This window comes from Phoenix dactylifera, chromosome 7 (assembly GCF_009389715.1).
Source record: "Phoenix dactylifera cultivar Barhee BC4 chromosome 7, palm_55x_up_171113_PBpolish2nd_filt_p, whole genome shotgun sequence".
NCBI classification, from domain to species: Eukaryota; Viridiplantae; Streptophyta; class Magnoliopsida; order Arecales; family Arecaceae; genus Phoenix; species Phoenix dactylifera.
Genome location: NC_052398.1, coordinates 7,269,827 through 7,295,007, shown reverse-complemented (window position 1 = coordinate 7,295,007; position 25,181 = coordinate 7,269,827). Strand labels below are relative to the sequence as shown.

At 45.0% G+C, this 25,181-nt stretch overlaps 1 protein-coding gene across 2 annotated transcripts; it reads left to right on the top strand.

Moving 5' to 3' along the window:
• Positions 1–1,089: 1,089 nt before the first annotated feature.
• LOC103706446 lies at positions 1,090–16,469 on the top strand. Of its 2 annotated transcripts, none has more exons than XM_008790542.4 (5): positions 1,090–1,262; positions 1,376–1,552; positions 14,337–15,354; positions 15,429–15,784; positions 15,978–16,469. In XM_008790542.4, the coding sequence occupies exons 1-5, from the start codon at positions 1,248–1,250 to the stop codon at positions 16,005–16,007; spliced, it is 1,596 nt and encodes a 531-aa protein (XP_008788764.2). In that variant the 5' UTR covers positions 1,090–1,247; the 3' UTR covers positions 16,008–16,469. The 2 variants fall into 2 exon arrangements, with proteins under 2 accessions (XP_008788764.2, XP_038984084.1); XM_039128156.1 differs by lacking the exon at positions 1,090–1,262 and adding an exon at positions 3,087–3,150 and having other exon boundaries at positions 1,475–1,552.
• Positions 16,470–25,181: the final 8,712 nt, after the last annotated feature.

Here is a 25,181-nt window from a genome sequence, read left to right as displayed (position 1 = left end):
TACAAATGTCATGGGACTTCAATGTAGATATTATAGATGGTCTTCATTCCTATTTGCATTTCAGTCAAGTTTTTTCCTTCCTCTAGATTTATTCAGTTATAAATTTCTATCAGCCATTCAATGAAAATCCTTCTTTATGTTATAGATTATTTTAAGCTCCATCCTACTTTCAAGTTCCTCATGCAGTGTATCGATAGCCTTCTACCTTATTTTTCAATGCATCTCTTTCACTCTCATTATCCACGTGTGCTTATACAACAAAACCTGAGTAAATATAAATTAAAAAATTGTCAAGCACATTAAAAAGCTTTAACATCTTTTTTTTTTCAAATTTTTAAAATAAAAAAAAATTGGGGACTAGTTTTACAAGATAAATGTTATTGGACAACCAAGGGATGCATGGTGCATCGCCAAGAGTAGTGACACATTAGTGGGGTTTGGTTCATGCTAAGAGATAGTTTAGCAAATGAGATGGTAATTAAGTCCTAATTACACTTTTCAATCTCTTTTAAATAAAAAAATACTCAATGGATCACTTTTTACAAGATAATTGTCATGTTAAAATTAGTATAATATATATTTTTCATCAACATGACATAAACCGGACTCATTGACTAATGCTATAATAATAGTAATAATAATAAAAAGGTGATACTTTAACTGTCCCAAGAGATTTGTCTTATGCCATGGGGTTAGTTTGGCAAGAATAAGCTGACAACCAAGCATTATACTGCATTCATTCAATGGATAGATATTATATTTATTTCAATTAATATTTTGTTATTTTATATATAGTAAATTTGATGTACTCTCAGTTCGGGCAGCGAGGCCCAAATTCTAGAGGCGGTGGTCGAGCTCGCAGTTAACCCTCTCTTAATTTTCAAAATAAATCAAAGATCAGAACCGTCGGATTACAACAGGGCCCCTTCAGCAGCGCAAATCCACCGTCCCTCCTTTTCTTATCCAAAGAGAGACTGAGGGCTAAGTTCTGGAGGCGGTACGCCCGGTCACGCGGATACCACCCCAGTGAAAAAAAAAAGCGTTAAAAAGGCTCGGTAACCATCCGCGTCATAACAGACAAAGCTGAAAGGGGGAAAAGAAGCAGGCAACAAGGAAAACCACCACAGCCTAGCCCAGCAATAACAGCAGCAGCAGCAGCAGCAGCCCCCACCTTCCTCCCTCTCTGTCTCTCTTTCCTCACGCTGTCAACCGCCACCGGTAACCACCGCCATTCCTCCCCCTCGATAATGGAGGAGGCCGAGGTAATAACCCCTCCCATCTCTTTCTCCAACCTTCTCTCTATTTCTTCTGATTCTTGCTTCCATCTTTAACGATCGATCCTTTTTTTTTGGGTTTAATCCGTGGTTGGGGGCAGAAAATATTGGTTTTGAAGAAGGCGCATGCGGACATAATCCTGAACACGGCGAAGGAATCGGCGGCTCGGATTCTGGCGTCGGAGAGGAAGACGCTCGGGTTCCAGCAGAGCCTTTTGGCTACCAAGGATGAGGCCCTCGCCATGCTCCTCCGCCTTAAAGGCATCATGGATTCTAAGGTCGTTCGTTGGTTCATGACCATGACCCCTAGCAATATTTTGCTTTATCCTTCTATTGTATTCTTTATCTCTCGCTGGAATCGGATTAACTGGGTTAAATGTGCTGATAGTGATTCCTTTTCGTATAATATCTTCTTTTTCTTTTTTTTAATTGAATGGTTTGTCATGTTGTGGTTTTGATCAAGCTTGTCTTTTTTGTTAAGAATGTCGTTTCTTGGATTGATTGTTATGTTTTACCCCTCATCAACCTGTTAGCTATATGTGGAGTTTTAGGTCAGTTATTTGTAAAGGCTCTGTGGTATTTTATTCTTAAGTTTAGATAGACAGCAGCATGGTGCCTGAATTAGTGTTGTTTCTGATGTAGATTTTGATCCAAATGGGATGCATTTGTCAGCAAAATCTCCTTTTTTGGTTAGCGGTGAAGGTGCAGAATTTTAGCAGTTGTGATTTTTAAGTTTATGTTAGTCAATCCCCTAAGCGACTCCACCACAACAATTATGTTGCTTTAATTTCACATTCTTTCTGCTATTTCAAAAATAGAGATCACTGCTTCTTTTTTTTCTAGGTGGGAAATTGTATGAAACTGATGCTCACTCCCATAATTCCAAAAAGATGTCTGGGCCAAAATTCTAAAAAGGTCAACAATTATTGTGTTTTCTTTTTGCGGAATTTAAGTTGTTTTGCCAATCCGTCCTATCTCATGCCTTCTGCCATCATGGGTGATGCTTCCTTCTTCCTTAAGCCTTTTGTTCTTGGTCTTGTCTGTTTCATTCCATCCTAATTCAAATACATGTACCTGAAGTCATGGTCCGTTTTGATTGTTGGGGTATTCTCCTCATTCAATAAATACTCTGTTTTTTCTAATAAATTAGTACTCTATTTCATTATGTAACAATTCTGCATGTTTTAAGATCATTTGGACTTCTGTTAGTCCCAAACATGATTTCCAGGTCACAACTGTGGGAGCCATATTATGTGAGCTATTAGAGGATAGATTTCATCTTGTTATTTCTTTTTCTATTCATATGTCCAATAAGACCATGTTCAGCAGTCCTATTGATGCAAAAGTATGACTGCTAAACTATTTTATATACTCATAATAAATTAATTATTCCAATTGGCATTTTGATGCAGCATGAATAACTGTTTTCTTGTATAACTCATAAATGTTTACAAAATGTGGCAACAATTGTCCTACATTACTGTTTTTTGTTTTTTTGTTGAAAATTCACCAGTGTTTGGCAAGCCAGAGTGCTACATTGCCCACACCTTCAGAAATATGTATTATATTCTGGATTGCAGCTTGTTACCTGCCATACTATGATAGTGATACAGACAAACATAGTTGGTAAATACATGTTTAGTTATCTTGGGGGAAAAATCATACATGTAAATTTTATTTAATAGTGAATATCATTGTTAGTTCATGTTCCAGAGTTGCAAATATTTTGAAGCGCGCACATCATTAACATATATTATATGGAAAATATTAATGCTTGCTTTAGCATGCTTATAGTCCACTGTTTGTTTACAGGGGTCTATAGTGTGATTTAATTGTTCAGAGCATGTAAATTTTACTTGTAAGGCCATCGAAAAAGGTACAAGTTCCAAAGAAACAGGTTATGCAACTATCTTTCACAAGCTTGCATCGTTCTGTGCCACTGTGATTCTTATTGTTGTACAAATGGAATGACGTGTTTGTTCTTGAAATGACTTATTCCAGGAGTATATATGCTACCTTTTTTTTTTGAAACTAGAAAGTCTATATTGTTAAGGAGATTATTACAGACTCTTTGGTTCCTTTTTCTTGACTTTAAATTCATCTTCATGAACTTATGAATGATGTAGGCATTCATCTTTGTCATGTGAGAAGTTTTATATACATGCAAACATTCCAATACAGATATTATAGTTTCATCTCTATAGCTATGACTACTGTGCTGCACAAATATAGAAAATTATATACATAGTGGGGACATTAAGTTGTTTTATGAGGACTGATTGCAAAACCGCAAATTACTGAATCTACAATGTAAATCTGTACTTAATTTTATTTTTCAGAATCTAATTTAATGAAGGGGCAGAGCTACTAATTCAAAGTGATTATCTTTCTAGGTTTTTAATGAACACTTAACTTGGTACCTCAAGAGTGATCTTATCCTAGAAGTGTTTTTTGAGGAGGCTCAAATGTTAGTTTGTTCTCATTAAAACTATAAAAGTGTAATTTGCAATCTCCAAACAATAAGGGATGCAGACTTTTAGGTGTCTTATATACAAGTTGCTACTAGAACATCCGAAATAGTAGGGGGTGTTTTTAAAATGGGAAGGGAGTTTATAACAAAGTCTTAATGTCTCAAAAAGTAAAATAAAACATGTCTTTCAGCCATAGTGGAAAGGAAAAAAAGAAAAAGTGGCCTAAACTTTCTATCTAAGAAACAAAATTGATGCATGGAATGGTTAGTTTTGGTCTACTAATTGTTTAAATGGCCTCTATAAAGTATGCCTCACCTGATGTGCGACAACTTAGGACCTCACCCAAGAAGCTAGCTAGAAGGTATTATTTGGATTATTTATTGTTTGGATTGTTTGGCCATGTATAAGTACCTAAGATTTCTCTAGCATACAATCAATATGAGACTAAATATATGTTTGTACAGGTTTCTCATATTCCCACTGCTCATTTAAGCTCTGGCATTCCAGTCAGGCTAAGAGTCTAAATTTAATCACAAGCACCACGAACAGCTCGTGGTCAGCCCTAGAAGGTCTTGTGCTGTAGTGTCCCATAGTTCATCTGGGCAGCAGGCTAGGTCTACATACCATTTCTAATGACCTAGAGGCTCACATAAAAAGACTAGCTAGAAGGCCAAAAGGGCCAATCCACTGCCTCAGCATATGTTCGCAACTTTAGGGCAAATATTCTACTTTGGATGGTTGGTGTCAAACCTCTCAAATTTCTTTACCTTTCTTGTCTCATCAACAAGCATATGTTGGGCAAACCTTGCCAATTCAGCAAATTTGGCTTTGTATTGTGCTATTGATTAATCACTTGTGCAACTCTAAACATTCCATTTCTTTCTTTTTGACAAACAATACAGGAGCACCTTATCCTGTCGACGATGCCAAGGCTTAAATGGGGGAGTTTGTGAGAACAGTGCGGCTTTGTGTTTAGTCTCACATCGGTTGCGCACTAGGAGATTGGATACTTATACATGGTCAAGGAACCTAAATAATACATTTTGGCTAATCTTTTTGAGCGTGGCTCCTTGTTGTTACATCATGCCTTGAGGGAACGTTCTTGAAAATACTTTGGGCATGTATTATAGAGTGAAGCATATACAGGGCATGTATTACAGAGTGAAGCATATACATGGCATATATAGATTTATTGTTGTAGCACACCATACATGATGGGTTTCTTATATATTTTTGCATGATGTTGTGTATGGAGCTAAATAACAAATTTTACTTTGAAGGGCTGCGCTATTCCAGATTGAAGCTCTGCAGTTTTCACTATCATTGAAGACAAAATTTCAAAACCAAATCAAGGAAATTTGAAATATAATTGCTTCAAGATCTCTGCATGTTTGAAGTCTTTGTGATATTGCTTGTTACTTTATTCAATACTACAACCAAACATGAAACATTTTTTTTTGTTGATTTTCTTCCCACTTTATTATAACTTTCTAACTATTTCCATTTGAAAACAAAACAATCTATGAAGCTTATGCCTTGCCTTATATGTTGGCATTTTATGTTGGAGCTTCATGGGCAAATTAAATGCTCACCTTTGGCTTTGCCTTTTTAAGAAAATGGGCATGCCATTACTTTTATAATTTTGTAAGTCAAAGTATGTATTTTGCTAGTTCGCCATATCGAAACCTGCAGCAAATGTTTTTGGCATGCCATTACTTTTATTATCACTTTTAAGAGAAAGGGAGGGAGAACCACTTGGTGCAAATTACCTAGGATCAAGGTTTGTTTTGATTTTGACCAAGTTTATGGAGTTTTAGTTTTGGCAATTTCAGAAGTTTCGCTCGAAGATTGGAGTTTTTGGTCAAAAAAAAGGGAATTCAAAAAAGGAAAAGTTTAAGGAAAAAATCTAAGAAATATTATTACACATTTTAGATTATTGTGTTATATGGGTTCTTTTTTTTGGTTGGACATTCTGTAGGTTCTTTATTTGTGTAGTTTTGTTAATTTTAGGCTAAACTTAGCATATAGGTGCAATTAAATTCATTGGTATGTAATACTGAGTATCAATGTTTTAAGTACAATATTATATTGTACTAGGTGGTACAAGATGTACCATATTGACTCAGTAGGGAGGTGTACCGTACTAACCTAGTAGGGTAGCAGTTAGGGTAGTAGTGCCAGTACAGGATTTGATATGCCCCCGTACCAGTATGTGGTACTATTTTTTTCTAGCTCCAATAGTGTACCATGTGTTGGTACGAGGGCCTACTCTACCGCAATGGAAAGATATCAGCACAAGGCTAGTAACAAGACTTAAAATATCAGCGAATATATGTTAATGTAACTTCTTAAGCTTCATTTGTTTGCAAATTCATTATATTTCAATTTTAGTAGGCCTGATGAGTACATTGAATTTGGGCATTTTAATTTTTTTTAAAGTGGTTATCTAATCATATGCTTGTAGTTATAGTTATAAATTATAACTCTATTATGAGTTAAATTTATCATCTATCTCCGTTTTTTTTTAAACTCGAAAAAGAAATAAAGAGCATCAAAAACTGATACATATAGGGAAAACTTGGATTTGATACAAAGATAGGGAAATGAGATTCTTGAGATACTTTTTAAACTTGCTTCCAGTTTTTGTTGCATGATTCCTTTGTTTTAGACTATACGCTACATACAAATTGATCAGACCTATTACACTCAAACATGATTCATGATATTAAGGTGTGCCTATGTGGCCCTATCTAGGTAGCCAAGGCTAGGGTCACAAATGACCAAACGGTTCATGAGTTTTTCAGAATTAGCTTGTAGTAGCTTACTTGAGCTTGCTAAGCTAGGAAACAAGTTGAGCTCAAATAGTAATGAAAGCTGGGCTCATAAATGAGTTAATCCTGAGTACTAATGACTCAGAAACATATGTAGGAGCCTGGTATGACTTGGTAAGGAGCTTGCTTCATAATGGGCCAAGCTTGGACCCCATTTGATTAAGTTTCACTGAAGCTTGATCAGCCCTTTTATATAGTGAGCCTGGCTTAAGAAGACTACTACTTGCCTTGGCTTTGTTCACTTACAACTATAGCCATTAGCCAATGCTGCTGTTTTTTAGAACCATGTCTTGGAGTAAAATGACAAATATGGAACAATGGTAGTTAATGCATCAGATGGACATCAAGTAGTTAATATTATACCTCCAAGACCAGAACTTCTTGTTTCAGAGGGTGAATCCATCAAGCTTGATCAGCCATGGCAAAGCAATCCCAATGCAGGAGGCTTTGGTCTTGGAGATGCAAGAATAGTGATTCAAGATCCATTATATATTAGGGGCCTTTTAATAGTCCATACCAATTGTGCTGTACTGCTGTATTGATTCTAGCACACCCCGTCAATAAGGTATCGTGCTGATGAATGGTAACTTATTTTTTTTGTGTCGGCCCTAGTAGATGTATCATGTATCCATACAATACTGTGCCATACGAGTCAGCTAGTATTGGTACAAATACCAAGACTTTAAATCTTTACTTAAAACAATCTCCAATACTCTACTTTTCCATCATTCAACCAAAGCCTAGCTTTGTAGTTCTCTAGTGACTAGATTTAGCCCCAAGTCTAGTTCATGCAATACAGGATCATTTTTGGATTAACAACTCAATCTTTCCTATTGTTGCATAGAACAAAGGTATCCTTACAAACGGTAGGTAATAACAAAAGGAGATCTTTATAAGGAAGAAAACCATAAGTAATGCTCCATGTTAGTTCATTTTGGTAGCTATAAGCATGAACAATAGGTACCCATGCCAAGAAAAGCCAAGATGCACCATCAATCAAGTCAGGAACTTGATCAAGTTGTAATGCCCTTGCACCTTCTTGTACCATGCTTTTAGGAAGCTGCAATCTTCTATCATTAGTCTTTGGCATGTGCTTTGCATGTGAGAGCACATTCATTGAAAAATCTTAGAGGTATGGATTGTTACAATATGTTTATCATCTTTCTTTCCAAAACTCCTTAAGATTCTTTCTACCAAGGTCCGCCGTACCGGTACCGGTCGGCGTACCGGTGGCCGGCCGGACCGGTACGGTACCGGTCCGGTCCGGTACGTACCGGCTGGTACCGGTCCCGTACCGCCCGGTACGCTGGTTTCAAAAACCACAGCGCGCGGCCGGTTCGCACCGGTACGGGCTCCGAACCGGCCGGTACGGGCTCCGAACCGGCCGGTACGGGCTCCGAACCGGCCGGTACGGGCTCCGAACCGGCCGGTACGGGCTCCGAACCGGCCGGTACGGGCCCGTACCGGCCGGTACGGGCCCGTACCGGCCGGTACGGATAAAAAACCGAAAAATACCGGTTTTTTATCCGTTCCGGTACCGGTCCACGGCCGGACCGGTACGTACCGGCCCGTACCGGCCGGTACGGGCCGGTACGGCATTCCATGCTTTCTACTCTTGAAAGTCTGAATTTATTAAGAGATAAAGATTGAGTCGGTTGAGATGCCTAGGAAGAGTTAGGATTTTACGAATGGAAAGAAAATTGTGACTCATGGTAAAATCCAAAGAAAAAAAAGAGATATAATGGAGAGGCTCTGGTTGGTTTTTCTCTTGCATATTTAGAACACATGCCCTACATCCTTGGTGAGACTTCACATTTTAGAGTCTCTCCAAGATTTCTCACTGTAATATAGTAGATGTAGATATGTGTTAAGTATGTCCATGACACCTTAAGGTGGTTTTTATGAACGTTACCTAAAAATAAGACTTAGATGCTTGACAAAGTGTAGGGAAGGAGCATTTAAGGTAATACAAAGTTATGAACATCAATATTGCCTTAAGGAGGCAAGATGATGGTAAAAGCTTCTCCATGACTCTTGACAAATTCTTCTACAAGTTAAATTGGCTGATTGTGTAAAATTCAGAGGTTTTCTTTTAATGATTCATAGCTAAAAAATTATAGGCCTCAGGTACGTACTATTTTCCTCATGGGAATGAAAGGAGTTAGATTTCCAAGATGTCAATACAAAAAAATAGTACATAGCAAGATTTGCCATACCGATCGATATCGGTGTGTACCGATCGTACCGTACTGGTACCGAATTGGTACGTGGTACAAAGGGTAAGCTAACACTCGGTATGCCGAATCGGCTCCCATACTAAGCATATCGACACTATAATAGAATGGTACCGGTACAGGTTTTAGTACTAAGATGGCGAACCTTGGAACATAATTTATGGAAAGAAAAAAGCTGAATACTATCATGCCCCTAAAGCTTAATCTCTTTTGTAGTCCATATACCCATGCTAATATCTTGAATATGAAACTTCAGGATCTCTTCATCTCGGGCATTTGAGCATAGAGATTATGATTTGTGGTCAAATGCATTTCTTGAAAAACATTAAATATGTAGTCCTTTTCTGCCTTTTATGGTAACATTGAGGTGAAAAACAAGGTCGGAGTTTTCGATTAAAGCATTAGATTTCTGTAATTTAAGTTTCTTAGACAAAGTTTTTTTTTGGATTTAAACATGGGTTATTCAGAAAATTAAATGATTTTTTACTATTTTCTCTTTTCTCAATAAACATGAAGAAATAGGAGAAATTTATACATGGTATGATTTTGTACTCTGTTTCAACATCATGCTTGGTTCTCCATGATTACTAGCAAAAGGGCATATGCAATGCATGTTTAAGAATTAAAAAAAGAAGAATTAAATTACTATAAAATGAAAACAAAACAAAATGAAATATGTCGAATTCACAAAACTCAGTATAAAATAAAGAAAACAAGAAAAGTAGAAAAAATAATAAATAAAGAAAAAATGAGAATACAAAATCCAAGATCAACAACAGATTAACTGAAAATAAACAATAAAAAAATATAAACTGGAAAGTACTAAAATTAAACTAAAGAAAATTAAAACATATGAAACAAAAAGGAATTCTAGAAAAAAGGCAACATAAAATAGAAAATACAAAATAGGAAACTGAAAAAAATAAAACAGAGTAGATAATATAAAAAATGTAACTAAATAATATCAATAGAAAATTATAATGGGAAATTTTTACAAAAAAACTGAAAAGAGGGACAGAGAAACATGGCATGTTGGATAATGGGGCAAAAATTTGTAGAGGGTTTCATTCAAGAAGTTTCATGTTACAATGGAGCATTTACTCCATGATTAATTAAGTCACCGTAACTGGAGGAATAATTTTTTGTACCGGTCTATACATATTGCTTAGTAACATGCTACCACATGCACCTAATAAGGTATCGGAACAATTCACAGGCTTTTGGCGGTGCTGTATAGGCATATGGTACAACTATTGTCTTGCCTCTAACATGGTACAAGGGTGTGCCATACCAACCCGATCCATACTCGTAATCTACCAGCACTGTGTCGGATACCGAGATTTGAAACCTTGATTGGAGGTAATCAATAGAAGATTATAAGAATAATGTATTAATAGAAGTTAAAGGACAAGTTGGAAAAGAAAAGTATTGGGAGGAATGAGGGTGAGAGAGGGACTATAGGTAAGTGGGCTTGGAGGGAAAAAATGTATTGATGAAAAGAGGGTGAGAAAAGCTTCAATTTCTAGTTTGCATGCATGTCTTGTGTGTTTGAGCGAGAGAGAGAGAGAGAGAGAGAGAGAGAGAGAGAGAGAGATTTCAGGTGTGAATGTTTGGAGATTTGGGGGCCTATTAGGAAGGTAATGGATTGAGTCAGGGGACTTGCTGGTATAGGAACTTGGGATTGCTTCATGGAGTTCAAGGTATTTTATGAAAAAAATTGACAGTTGGGTATTCCTAAAATATTCTTAAAATTCAAAACTTTTTTTAAGATGACATATGTAACAATAAATTCATCCAGTCATGGACAATTGGTTGGGAATTGCAACTATAGAATATATTTTAGACACTCGAGGATAAGAGGGTAGCAGGGGTGTTTTATGTAGCGAATGCAGTATTCCTATATGTTTTTCCCAGCATTGGTTAGTGTCAGGCAAACTATAGTTGCTACTTTCATGCTCACGATTTTAATGGTGAGAATGAAATGTCAGTGTCAACATATATGTGACTCCACATGATTTTAATTGTATTGGGAGCCTAGGGAAGAGGACTGATGAGGGAGGTGTTGACCACTATATGTGGGAATTCTTAAGCAGAAAAAAAGATCTATCACTGATAGATCTCCCCGTTCTCAACTGCAAAAATCACTTATGGTAACAATAGAGATTGACCTACCCTTTGATGGTTAAACGAGTTTTAGTCAATCGAGATGGAGCAGGTCATCTTTTAGGTTGTTGTTTGGTAGAGTTACTCCGAGTCTCTGATCTGCCTCCAATTTTATGGGAATAACACTTTTTGTATTAAGAAAATGTATGGATTATACTGGATAAGAATCTGACTAAAAGGTTTCTCATTTTACATTTGTATCTGCTTGATATTTGGTTTGATTTTGTAATAAATATGGAGTATCAGATCTAAAAAAGAAGGTTCTATTCTTTTTTTTTAATATTTTACAAAGAATCAACAGGGCTGTAAATGGAGCAGATATGGATCGGATATTAGTATATTCATATCCATATCCATTTTTATTTGACGAATACAAATATGGATATAGATATTAATTGAATGTTAAAATCTTGTTTGAAAAGGATATGGATAAAAACCAGATATTGACAATACGAATATAAATATGAATATAAATCAAATAGTTAAACTTTGTGAACCATCAAATCAAAGATATTAGTATAAAAGGTAAATTATGTTAAAGAGATGTTAATATTATTACTTATTTTCTTTTCAAGTTGACGAGAATTGTAGACTGAATAGGATTACAAATAAAACTGCACACTCGGATATGGATCGGATGGTTGTCTATACATATCCATATTTGTTTTTCTTTGATGGATACGGATACGGATACAAATATTAGTCGAATACTCAAATTTATATCCATATCTGAAAGTATTTGGATGCAGAAACAGGTCCTGACAGATATCATCCGGTTCACTTTTACTTCTAGGAAAGGAACCATAAATATGGAACTATTCTCATTTACCTACTCTCAATTTCTAGTGGATGGAGAAAAGAAACAAAAGCAGTAGTTTTATCAACTTTCTACTGTTACCTATTGCTATATGGAGAGATAAAATACCCTTCCAAAAAACTGAGTTGGGTAATACCTATTCTGCAACACATACCTCCTGTCTATGTTATCTTATCCTAGTCTTTTTTGGCTCTTACTTCTTGTTTTTGCAATAATATTTTTTTTGCCAGTGAATGCAAGATGTAAATATCACCAGCAGGTCTTGTCCCAACTTTTTGGTATATCCTGTTCTTATTTGCCAATTTTTCTCATTAATGACTACTTTGGTTGGTATTGCAAGTTTTTTTTCCCGCATCATGCCAGCTTAGGTCTTCCCCACTGTTTCCACAATGCTTAAATATAAACTTGAGCACCTCTTCTGACTAGGGACTCCTTTAATTTCAGTGAACATGCTCATCATCTCAACTGGTTCTTCAATTAGTTGCCCTCAATTGGTGCAATTCTATGCCTCCTCTACTATGCAGTTCTTGCCTCATTTCCATCTCAATTTTCTTATGTTCACCTTGTTTGCCCCAAATATCTTTATTACCGGACAATGTGAGCCAATATGGAACTTTACATAGCTTGATCATCCTTTTTTACGGCCAGCTTTCAACCTAGTCTCCACCTTTAACCTTTCTCATCCATGCCTGGGACTGTCATTGAGGTTATTTAGTGTTTACATGCCATATACTTCATTGGAGATGTTACTGCTCTTTTGCATTCTTGTTAGTATACTTATTATCATGGTGCCTCCACATCTATTGGCATGTACCTGAATTTCACTATTGCATAGTGACTGGTTTAGCATTTGAATCCTAAGTGCCAACTGTTTGTCGCCATTACTTTGGGCCCCATTCTCTTTGTTCGGAATCATTGGATGAAATTGGGAATGTCATCGGGATCACTAGAAAAATAATAATTGGCAGGTTACCAATACCATCAGATTGCTCATTGTTGGTAACTAAGTGCTAGAGCTTCTCTCTCTCTCTCGCACTTGCTCACCCATCTTGAGGTGATTCTATCACTGAAGTTGGATATTGATTTTGAGTTTTTGTGGACAGATTACAAAACTCAAAACCAACTACCACACTGCTAGATTATAAGCATGCCCCATTCATTATAAATTATTTTCACTATATGAAAAAAACACGTGCTAAAAATGGACTTAAGCTTCATTTCGGATGCATAAAATGTAAGTGTACCAGTCCATTGATTTCCTACTTGGAGAAATAATGTCCAGCTTAAATCATGTCCACTAAAGGGCTTCATGCTTTTTTTTTTATCTTTTTTCTTTTGTAAATAAGTGTTTTCATTTATAGTTGTCCAGTAAATATACAGGCTGATCTATCCATGTGAACAGAGATTTGTTTGTCATGATCTTATTTATTAGAGTTTCACCTCCAGATCTGATTCATTTATTGTCAAGCCTTATATAGTTAAAACCATATTTGCAATTCTTTGCTGGTTGAATTCGTGCTTTGTTTAATGCAATCTTAATTATATATTGGCTGCCACTAGATCTATCATTCAGGATCTTAATTTTATATAAACCACTTTTGCAGTTGAATTTTAATATGTGGTGTTTTTTTTTTTTTTTGCTCGGATTGTTAAATGCTTTTTGGAGGAGCTTATGCTGCCAATTTATGCACCTTTCTTATTTCTCCTTTTGTAAGATTGGTACTCTTTTGCAGTTCAAATACACAGAGTATGTAAAAAGGACTTTACACCCATTTTTATGTCTAGTGATAGAAGTTGCAAAACAAAAATTGAAAGTGTTGGATGTGGTATACAAGGTCTAAAATGCATATAAGCAGAAAAGTCAATATATTTTGGCAACTTTTTGCTTATCAACTCATCATAAAACAATATGCTATATTGTGCCGCTATAACTATTAATTTGGAACTATTTGATACATAGACAAGCAATGTCAGAAACAGACTAATTTTTGTTTATAGGCATTTAATATCTTGTAGGTCGCATCTAACTGTATAAATTTTTATTTTGCAATTTGATTACATCACGAATGCATGCATGCATGTGTGTGAGTGTGTGTGTATGAATGTGCACTGATGTTTTTTTAGGTGCTTTAAGCACTTGAGACACCATATATGAGTGCTTGCTCATCAGTCTTGCCATTTTGATTACATCACGAATGCATGCATGCATGCATGTGTGAGTGTGTGTGTGTATGAATGTGCACTGATGTTTTTTTAGGTGCTTTAAGCACTTGAGACACCATATATGAGTGCTTGCTCATCAGTCTTGCCGGTTTCTATTTCTACTTTGTGCAACGGACTTGTCCTCCATAGCATGTTTTTGTTTATTGCCACAGCTATAAAGTTGTAATAGATATCTGTTGAGATCATTGGATTATGATGGGCTTTTAAGCTTCAGTTCTTATTTTAATGCTGTTGTTTTTCAATTTAATTCATTTCAAGCTTTTGGGTTTCTTTGTAATAAGAGGCAAAAGATTGAAGATATCACTGATTGATGCTCTCTACAGATCAGAGAAGCAGAAATGCAATCGTCCGGTCAGACAAGGAGGATTCAGGAGCTTGAACTTCAGCTGCATGAAGCAGAAGATACAATAAATTCTCTTAGAACAGAGTTGAAAAAGGTGAATACCGAACTGAAGCAGATGAAGAATAGTCTTGCTGAGCCGTTGATTGGACAAAAGACAAATGCTCATGCCACTTCTGATGATGACAAATGCCAGGAGGACAAACTTAGTTCTGATTCCAAGCTGTATCCTCAACTTGAACCTGAAGATATATCAGCTATTGATGCTAAGAAAACCACTTTGAATCAGACTGCAGATGATCACGACTGTTCCATTGGAAATGCAGCTGAAGCTGACCCCTTGAAGGTTCTTTCTGGGGGGAACAGGTGTGCTAGCAATCCTGATTTAGCATCTATAATAATGAGAAGCAAAGAACCTGAGCTTTATAGGAATGGATGTACCCAGCGAATTCGTGCATTTGAACAGAATCTTCTTGATGTGAAAGTTCCTTGTGGGCAAAGTGATGACCAGGTTTCAAAGAACGATTTGAAATTTTATGAAGATGAGAAAGCTAAAAGGTCCCATGCTGCTGATTCTGCTAAACCAGCCAAGATGGTAGATCAGGAAAAAAATCCTACCAACTCTGGCGAACTTAAGTTCTTCCGCAGGCTTTCTCCGAGAAGAAAGAGAACAAAATATGTTTATTTGAGAACTACCTCATTTGGCACTTCTTCTGATCAGGACGTGACAGGTCATAAACCATCTGATAATATGACCAAATCTGAAGAAAACTTGTTAAAGGCAGTCAATGAAAAGACTGCTCAAGAATCTACTGGTTGTTTCAAAAGTTCAGGAGATACAAATTTAAGGATAGACTATTCTTTCAAAAATGAAACCCCAGGGCTTTTGCAGTGCAGTAAGAGAACAACCAGTCAAAGTGTTACAAAGGAAAGTCATTTGGATACTGAGGATGAAACTTTGAAGGGCTCGGAACCAAGCACAAATGATATCATGCATCAAAGTAATGTCTCGATTTCATTTTTATTGAGCAAAACTGAATTAATGATCTTACTGATGATGTTAATAATGATGCAGGCAGTACTTCGCAAGTGGGGGGTTCACTGTCCCCAATGCTAGATCAGTCTGTAACAGCGAAGTCAGATATTTCTATTTGTAAGACACAGCCTAAGACGGGCAATGTTTCAGCAATAAATCCTGATCCCAAACAGGAGAATGCTCATGAATCAAATGGGCCCCCTGTTATCAAATATACATTTCAGAGGAAGCGTAAGAGAGGATCCTTGAACAAGGATGAAACAATTTTGCCTGAGAAAACAAGCAGTTCTAACAGGATAGTTGATAATCAAAGTGCCTTAGTAAAGACTCAGGAACCTAGCCTAGCAACGGAGGCACCCCGCAGCGATAGGCGACTGGTGCAGGTTGCGCGTCAGGTTAGTGTTTTTCCCAACTCTGTAAAAAAAGTGTTTTGAACTGCTGTAAAACTAAGATCTCATAAACTTGTCTTTTTAATCTCTTTATGCGATTTGCTACTAGATTATGTATGATTGAGCTATATATGACATCAACTGTTTCCCATGTGGATATTCATATCTGTAATTGAAAGTGACTTTTCTTATTTTTCAGCTCATCTCATTGTCTTCGAAAAGGTGGTGATCTATGTTCGTTTATCAATCCAACAAATAAGAGCATTTAGGAGACACCCTTGAAAGAAGGCAACCTGCAGTTTGACTGCCAATTAATTAAGACTGGCATTCTACTTCTCGCCCCTGCTGGGTCAGCGAACCAAAGAGTAGGTGTCTACATGAGGGAAGAGAGAGAGAGAGAGAGAGATCTCAGTTCCTTCGGCAAGAGGTTGACAGATATCATATTATTGGATTATGATAATCGGGGCATTCTCTTATGTTCCCTTTATTTTCATAATATATGTAGCTGTTGAAACTCCATATTTGTGAGGGAGCTTTCTGTTATGTTCTCTTTATTTTCATGGTATATGTAGCTGTTAAGACTCCATATTTGTGATGTTACCATAACCTCATTTCCTACCTGTGACTTGGATTCAAAAGCTTGTAAAGTACTGAGTCTCTTGACCTCCTCCTGGCATTGTATATGGCCAAATGTTTCTTCTCAAGCTTGATTCCGAAATCAATAATGAAGTCTCCAAGTTGAAAATCCACAAGAATTTCTTTAGCTTATGCCGCTAAAATAAAATCTACATTAATTTGATTTAACTAAAAATTTCACTAGGAATTTAATGGATATTGTTACGGGGGAACTTAGCCACCATGCCCCACGTGACCGGCACGCGCGCCCAGGAAGACTACGGCTGCCCCTTGATCCAGCAATCCGACCTCGGGTCGGATATCTTCGGCTCCGCAGTCCGACCCCGAGTCGGCTGCCCCTTGATCCAGCAATCCGACCTCGGGTCGGATACCTTCGGCTCCGCAGTCCGACCCTGAGTCGGCTGCCCCTTGATCCAGCAATCCGACCTCGGGTCGGATATCTTCGGCTCCGCAGCCCGACCCCGAGTCGGCTGCCCCTTGATCCAGCAGTCCGACCCCGAGTCGGTTGCCCCTTGATTCAGCAATCCGACCTCGGGTCGGCAATCTCTTGACAACAACAGACTGTTCTCCTGAGGCACGCCGCGGCCCCCTGCTCCACTACTCCCTGCAACGGCCGAATCCGGCGCTGCCCCACGATCCCCTGTAACAACCGTACAAAGCGGAGCTCCACTACGCCCTGCCATGGCCGTACCCGGCGCTGCCCCACGACGCCCTGTAACGGCCACGTCAGTGGCAACCCCATCGTGCCACACGATGACCAATCCCCAGAAAAACCCCCCAGCCTGATATATATGGGACTGGGGGGGAAGGGGGGGTAAGCAAGATTCTCCGTAGCATCATCTTACCTGCTACCTCTCCTTCTCCTTCGATTCCCTCTAACTTGATCGTCGGAGGGCCCCCACTACCCCAGTGGTGGTGCGAGGCTTGCTTGCAGGTTTCCCGGCGGAAGGTGGAGCGCAACCAAAGCAATTCCAAGGGAACCCCGTTCACACCGCTGTGCCAATCGTTCTCGGTTTGGACCCCCAGCAACAGTTGGCGCTAGAGGAAGGGCCCGGATCTCAGAGCGATCGTAATGGCACGGCGAGGTGGTCGTGGAGCTTCCAATGCTTCCGGTCACGGGGCCTCTCGCGCCACTGGCCGGGAGGCCGCTGCATCTCCAACACGCTCTCAGCAACACTCCACCGCCCCACCGCCCATTCAGATGGTCGAAGCCGCCCAGTTCGACCAGCTAACCCAGCAGGTTCGCACCCTCGCGGATGCGGTGCAGAATATGCAGGGTGCGATGTCCCGGGCGCCGCAGCAGGCTCAGGAGCCGCCGCTGCCTGAGCGTTCGCCTGTCCTCCTCAACCCGCGCTCCTTCCTCTCCCATGGGGAGGAGCGCCGGCGCGAGGAAGATTCTCGAGCACGCTCCATTCTGCCGGGACCTTCCCATCGGAGCTGCGCGGGGTACGAGAGGCGGGTCCGGGCGCGTTCCCAGACCCCCCAGTCCTCGAGGAACCCGCGCTCCAGTCGGTCCCCCTCTCGCCGCTCCTTGTCTCCCACCCACCGGTCGCGCTCCCTGGACCGGCGGGTGGACGATCTCCACCGACAACTCCAGGTCCTGAAGGGCCATTCCAAAGATCCCTTCGCTGACTTAGAGATCTCCTCCCAACCGGCGCTCGCCTCGAGGATCCTGCGGACCCCGAATCCGCCGGGGTTCAAAATGCCGGCGATCGAGCCCTATGACGGGGCGGCGGATCCGCGGGATCACGTCGAGAGTTTCAGGACCCTTATGCTCCTCCACGGAGCATCAGATCCCCTTCTCTGCAAGGCTTTTCCGGCAACCCTCCGTGGCCCGGCGAGGGCATGGTTCGCCGGGCTGGAGGCTGACTCAATCCGGTCCTTCGACCAGTTCACTCGCCTCTTCATCACTCATTTCGCCGTCAGTAGCCGGCGGCGACTGGTCTCCGACTCCCTCTTTGATGTCCGGCAAAACGAGGGAGAAAGCCTGCGGGATTATCTTACCCGCTTCAACAGGGCTACGCTGGAGGTCCGGAACCTGAGTCAGGAGGTAGCTCTTTCAGCCCTGAAGCGTGGCTTCTGGAAGGGCAGACTCACCTTCTCCCTGGACAAACGCCTGCCGCGGAGCTTCCCAGAGCTGTTGTCCCGGGCGAACCAGTATGCGGACGCCGAGAAGGCGGCCGCCCACCGGAGCAAGGAGGCCGCCGAGATCCCTCAAAAGCTTGGGAAGAAAAGGCGGAAAGAGGCACGCCAGAGGAGGAGCCCGACGCCTCAGCGTCGGCGCAGAAGCCCGTCGCCGGCGAAGAACCACGGCGCCCCACGCCCTCGTTCTCCGCCCCGATGTTTTCACCGGTACACCCCTCTCCTGACTCCCCGGGCCCAGATCCTTATGGAGATCACGGGGCGGGAGGACCTCCCGGCCCCGAGACAGATGCGGAGGATCCCTGGGAAGAGGCCCTCCCGGGCGAACTGTGAGTACCATCGAGACCACGGCCACGACACGGAGGACTGCTTCCAGCTTCGGGACGAGATCGAGGCTCTCATCCGCCGGGGGCGTCTCGGTCGATATGTGAGCGACCGACGTCCCCCCGCAGACCCGCGTCCGGCCGACCCGGCCCCTCCGGAGCCTCGGGAGCAGAATCGACCCGTTGCGGGCGTGATCCACACTATCACTGGGGGCTGCCCCCGGCCCGTGAGGAAAGCAGGGGGCTCGACGGAAGCGTTAGGGGCGGCCGTCGCAAAGAGGCAGAGGGTCGGTAATGTAATCACCTTTTGTGATGAGGATGTAAAGGGGGTTCAGACCCCCCACGATGACGCCATGGTGATCTCCCTCACTATGGCAAACTATGATGTAAGGCGTGTTCTTGTGGATAGTGGAAGCTCAGCTGATATCTTGTTTTACGAGGCCTTCCAAAAGATGGGCTTGTCCAGACAATTGTTGCACAAAATATCCACCCCCCTCATAGGATTCACCGGTGACGCTGTCCCGGCGGAAGGTGTCGTTGAGCTGCCTGTGACTGCGGGCGTCGCACCCGCAGAAGCCACGGTGCGACTCGGGTTCTTGGTCGTCCGTGTTCCCTCGGCCTACAACGCTATCCTCGGACGACCCGGACTGAACGCCCTTCGCGCGGTGGTCTCTACGTACCACTTGCTCATGCGGTTCCCCACGGCGGTCGGGATCGGGGAGGTCCGAGGCGACCAACCGACCGCACGGCAATGTTTCCTAGCGACCCTCAAAGGGAAGAAGCCCGCAGAAGCCCTAAGCGTCGAGTCCCTTGATGCCAGAGACGAGGTGGCCTTGCGGCAGGGGGAGCCGGCCGAGGGTGTGGTCGAAGTTCCCCTCGAGGAAGGCCGCCGGGACCGGGTGGTCCGGGTCGGCGCCAATCTCGACCCGGGAGCTCGGGCCCGGTTGGTGGAATTCCTCCGAGCCAATGCCGATGTATTTGCCTGGTCGGCGGCCGATGTACCTGGGATCGACCCGGAGGTCATTTCTCACGCCCTCAACGTCGACCCGACCCACCGGCCAGTGAAGCAGAAGAAGAGACACTGTGCCCCGGATCGGATCCGGGTGGTCGACCAGGAGGTAGACAAACTCTTGGAGGCAGGATTCATAAGGGAGGTGAGTTACCCCGAGTGGCTGGCAAATGTTGTACTTGTCCGGAAGGCGAGCGGGAAGTGGAGGATGTGCGTCGACTATACCGACCTGAACAAGGCGTGCCCTAAGGATAGCTTCCCGCTTCCGCGGATAGACCAACTGGTCGACGCGACTTCCGGATATCAGCTGCTGTCTTTCATGGACGCCTTCTCCGGTTACAACCAGATAATGATGGCCCCACAGGACGAGGAAAAAACTGCCTTTATAACGGACCGGGGGCTGTACTGCTACAAGGTAATGCCCTTCGGTCTGAAGAACGCTGGCGCCACTTACCAGCGCCTCGTCAACAAAATCTTCAAAGAGCATATCGGCCGGAACATGGAGGTGTACGTGGACGATATGCTGGTGAAGAGCCGCCAGGCAGACCAGCACATCGTGGATCTGGAGGAGACTTTCACCACCTTACGAAAGTTTCGCATGAAGCTGAACCCAGCGAAGTGCGCCTTTGGCGCTTCGGCCGGGAGGTTCCTTGGTTTCATTGTCAACCAGCGGGGTATCGAAGCCAACCCGGACAAAATCAAGGCCATCCAAGGTATGTCCCCTCCGACCAAAGTAAAGGAAGTTCAGGAGCTCGCTGGAAGGGTCGCCGCGCTCGGACGATTTGTGGCAAAATCGGCCGAACGCTGCCAACCATTCTTCAAGGTGTTAAAACGCCCAAAAGACTTCCTCTGGACTGCCGAATGTCAAGCAGCATTCGACCAGCTCAAGGAATACCTGGCGTCTCCTCCCCTACTGTCCAAGCCGCAAGAAGGGGAGATGCTCTACCTCTATCTGGCGGTCTCCCCAACCGCGGTCAGTGCGGTGCTGGTTCGGGAAGAGGCAAAGCTCCAGAAGCCTGTGTACTACATCAGCCGGGTCCTACGGGACGCCGAGACGCGGTATACGAAGGCTGAGAAGATCGCCTTCGCGCTGCTGACCGCGACCAGGAGGCTCCGCCCCTATTTCCAGGCCCATTCTGTCACCCTCTTAACTGATCAACCGTTACGACAGATCCTCAGCAACCCCGAGAATGCGGGACGGCTGGTGAAGTGGGCAGTAGAACTCGGAGAATTCGACATCCGCTACCAGCCTCGACTCGCCATCAAGGCCCAGGTGCTCGCGGACTTCCTCGCTGAGTGCACGGTGCAGGAGGCGGAACCTAGACCGCCGGAAACGCCCAGCCTCGACCTCCCGACCTGGACGCTTCACATCGATGGGTCGTCGAACCCCGAGGGTGGAGGAGCCGGGCTGGTCCTTACTAGTCCTGATGGAGTGATAGCCGAGTATGCCTTGAGGTTTGGATTTCCAGTTACCAACAACGAGGCGGAATACGAGGCCCTAGTCGCAGGACTCAAACTCACTGGGGAGCTCGGCATCCGGCGTTTGAAGGTCTTCACCGACTCCCAGCTGGTGGTCGGGCAGGTCCGTGGGGAGTTCGAGGCCCGGAGCCCGACCATGCAGAACTACGTCCGGAAGGTGTAAGCACTCATTCCCGACCTCGGCAGTGTCGACATCCAGCAGGTCCCCAGAAGCGAAAATGCCAGGGCCGACAGGTTGTCCCGCTTGGTGGGCGCAGAGGCGCACAACTTGTCGAGGGCAATCTACCTGGAGACCCTGGATGCCCCGAGCATCGGCGAGGCTAGAGCGGTGATGGCGATTGATCCGGAGCCGTCTTGGATGGACCCGCTCGTCGCCTACCTCGCCGAAGGGATCCTCCCTGAAGACGAAGATCAAGCTCGGCGACTTGTCAGGAAGTCCGCCCACTACGTACTCTATGAAGGGAGGCTGTATCGGACCTCGTTTACCGCCCCCCTCTTAAGGTGCCTCCGCCCCTCGGAGGCGGCCTACGTCCTCGGCGAAGTCCATGAGGGCGTCTGCGGATCGCACTCGGGGGCTAGGTCCTTGGCACACAAGATCATGAGGCAAGGCTATTATTGGCCTACCTTGTTGGAGGACTTAAAGGATCACGTACGAAAATGCGACGCCTGCCAGCGCCATGCCAACGTCCAGAGAGCCCCTTCTGTCCCCTTGGCACCAATCACCGCAGCCTGGCCCTTCGCACAGTGGGGAATGGATATCCTCGGACCATTCCCCGTCGCTTCCGCCCAGCGGAAATTCTTGATTGTTGCAATCGACTACTTCACCAAGTGGGTGGAGGCAGAGCCGCTGGCCACTATCACGGAGGTGCAAGTCCGGAAGTTCGTGAAGAAAAACATCATTGTCCGATTTGGGGTACCCCGGGTCCTCATCTCGGATAATGGTCGACAGTTCGACAACAAGCATTTCCGTGACTTCTGCGAGGAATTCGGGATCGAGCATCGGTTCACATCTGTGTCGCATCCCCAAACCAACGGTGAGGCCGAGGTGACAAACCGGACAATCCTCCAAGGAATTAAGGCGCGAATCGGTCGGACGGGGCAAGCTTGGGTCGAAGAACTCGAGAACGTCCTTTGGGCGTATCGGACCACGCATCGGACCCCTACCGGGGAGACGCCTTTCAGCCTAACCTATGGCACGGAGGCAGTTGTCCCCGTGGAGCTCGGACTCCCCTCGCCTCGGGTGGCTACGCACCGACCCGAGGCCAATTCGGAGCAACTCCGAGGAAACTTGGACCTCTTGGAAGAAGCGAGGGAAATGGCGCAGGTTCGGATGGCGATGTATCAGCGGAGGGTGGCCCGATATTATAACTCCAAGGTCCGACCAAAACTTTTCAGAATCGGAGATCTGGTGCTAAGGCGAGCCAAAGCATTTCAACCCGCGGAAGGTGGGAAGCTGGCGCCAAATTGGGAAGGCCCGTATAGGGTTCGCTGGGTAAACCGACCTGGCTCCTACCAGTTGGAGGCCCTAGATGGTCGAGAAATTCCAAGGAGCTGGAATTCCGCTAACCTACGGGTGTATTACCAGTAGAAAGACAAAGCCAGAAAGACAGTTCAAAAAATGTATAGTCCTTTTCATTTCAATAATTCCTGGTCACAATGGCGTGTTCGTGTGATTACAAAGAATTCCCAGAGGGGAATTGGGGAGTAAAGAAAGTAAGGAAGAGGTGGGGACTCCGTAGAGTTGAAGATCCGGGATCCCGAACCCTCCACCCGAAGCAGCTGCAATCCCACCGGGCGTGGGTGCTTCTCCCCGGAGGCGCCATCGACGCCTCACGCAAAAGACAAAGAGCCGGCGCGGACGAAGAAGGAGTGGACGAAGAAGGAGTTCACACTGCTCCTAGAGGAACGCCACCTCCAAAGGATATTCCGGCCCTCCCCAAGAGAAGGGGAGGGAAGGAATACAAGGGAGAAGAGCGCGAGGAGGCGCGATCCCGGATGAAGCGTCTGGCGCAGAGCTCAATCGGGAGGTGGGACGGAAAAGAGGAGGGATGTGATCCCGGATGAAACGCCTAGAGCGGAGTTCCACCGGGGAGAATCTCCCCGTTGATTCCAGATGAAACGGCTAGTTGGCGGAAGTCGCGAGGGGCGCACCTCCCGTTCTTCCGGCAGGGGCTTCCCAGCCACGCACCGGAGAGGAGGTCTACGATCCATGGCAACCTGAACAGCTCCGGTTTGGCAGGCTCCACCGCACCTGCACTTATATTTATAGCCAAACCGTGGCCCCCCGGTCGTTCCGATGCGGGTGGCTCCAATAAATGCGGGCGCATCGAATCCGGAGCCGTTTCGGCTCTCGAGGCGTATCCTCCCACGACCTCCTAAGCGTCGTTCTCCTTAATTGCATTCTTCATGCAGGACACTCCGGACGGCGTGTATCCCACGGCACACGTATCTCCGCACGCGCCTAGGCCGCATCCGCCTCGAAGAATGCGCGTATCGCGGCCGCTTAACTGGCACTCCTCGCAAGCAGCAACTGGCCGATCCGATTTCCCAGGTAACGCCTCAATTAGCATTTAATAGCCTTCTGGTGTTCCCCAGGCGACGCGTCGAGAGGAGGAGAAATACGATCGCAGCTGGCCACGGAGAAACCCCGTCGAGCGGCAAGTGATAGGCGCGCGACCAACGAGCGGAATTCCCCGAGGCTCGGCCCTCGGATGCCAGGCTAACCTGATGATCATCCCGGAAGCAGACTAGCCTGAAGCCCCGACCGGTCGCCTCGGCTTGCGCCAGCCTTGGCCGACCAACGAGCGGAATTCCCCGAGGCTCGGCCCTCAGATGCCAGGCTAACCCGATGATCATCCCGGGAGCAGACTAGCCTGAAGCCCCGACCGGTCGCCTCGGCTTGCGCCAGCCTTGGTTGACCAACGAGCGGAATTCTCCGAGGCTCGGCCCTCGGATGCCAGGCTAACCCGATGATCATCCCGGGAGCAGACTAGCCTGAAGCCCCGACCGGTCGCCTCGGCTTGCGCCAGCCTTGGCCGACCAACGAGCGGAATTTTTCGAGGCTCGGCCCTCGGATGCCAGGCTAACCCGATGATCATCCCGGGAGCAGACTAGCCTGAAGCCCCGACCGGTCGCCTCGGCTTGCGCCAGCCTTGGCCGACCAACGAGCGGAATTCCCCGAGGCTCGGCCCTCGGATGCCAGGCTAACTAGATGATCATCCCGGGAGCAGACTAGCCTGAAGCCCCGACCGGTCGCCTCGGCTTGCGCCAGCCTTGGCCGACCAACGAGCGGAATTCTCCGAGGCTCGGCCCTCGGATGCCAGGCTAACCGATGATCATCCCGGGAGCAGACTAGCCTGAAGCCCCGACCGGTCGCCTCGGCTTGCGCCAGCCTTGGCCGACCAACGAGCGGAATTCTCCGAGGCTCGGCCCTCGGATGCCAGGCTAACCCGATGATCATCCCGGGAGCAGACTAGCCTGAAGCCCCGACCGGTCGCCTCGGCTTGCGCCAGCCTTGGCCGACCAACGAGCGGAAGTCCCCGAGGCTCGGTCCTCGGATGCCAGGCTAATCCGATGATCATCCCGGGAGCAGACTAGCCTGAAGCCCCGACCGGTCGCCTCGGCTTGCGCCAGCCTTGGCCGACCAACGAGCGGAATTCTCCGAGGCTCAGTCCTCGGATGCCAGACTAACCCGATGATCATCCCGGGAGCAGACTAGCCTGAAGCCCCGACCGGTCGCCTCGGCTTGCGCCAGCCTTGGCCGACCAATGAGCGGAATTTCCTGAGGCCTAGCCCTCGGATGCCTGGCCTAGCG

What these genes read in the sequence shown, in the direction of transcription:
- LOC103706446 (XM_008790542.4), top strand. An exon ending in AAATGATATCATGCATCAAA is followed by an intron (nt 15,355 to 15,428) that starts GTAATGTCTCGA and finishes ATAATGATGCAG; the next exon opens with GCAGTACTTCGCAAGTGGGG. An exon ending in TGGTGCAGGTTGCGCGTCAG is followed by an intron (nt 15,785 to 15,977) that starts GTTAGTGTTTTT and finishes CTTATTTTTCAG; the next exon opens with CTCATCTCATTGTCTTCGAA.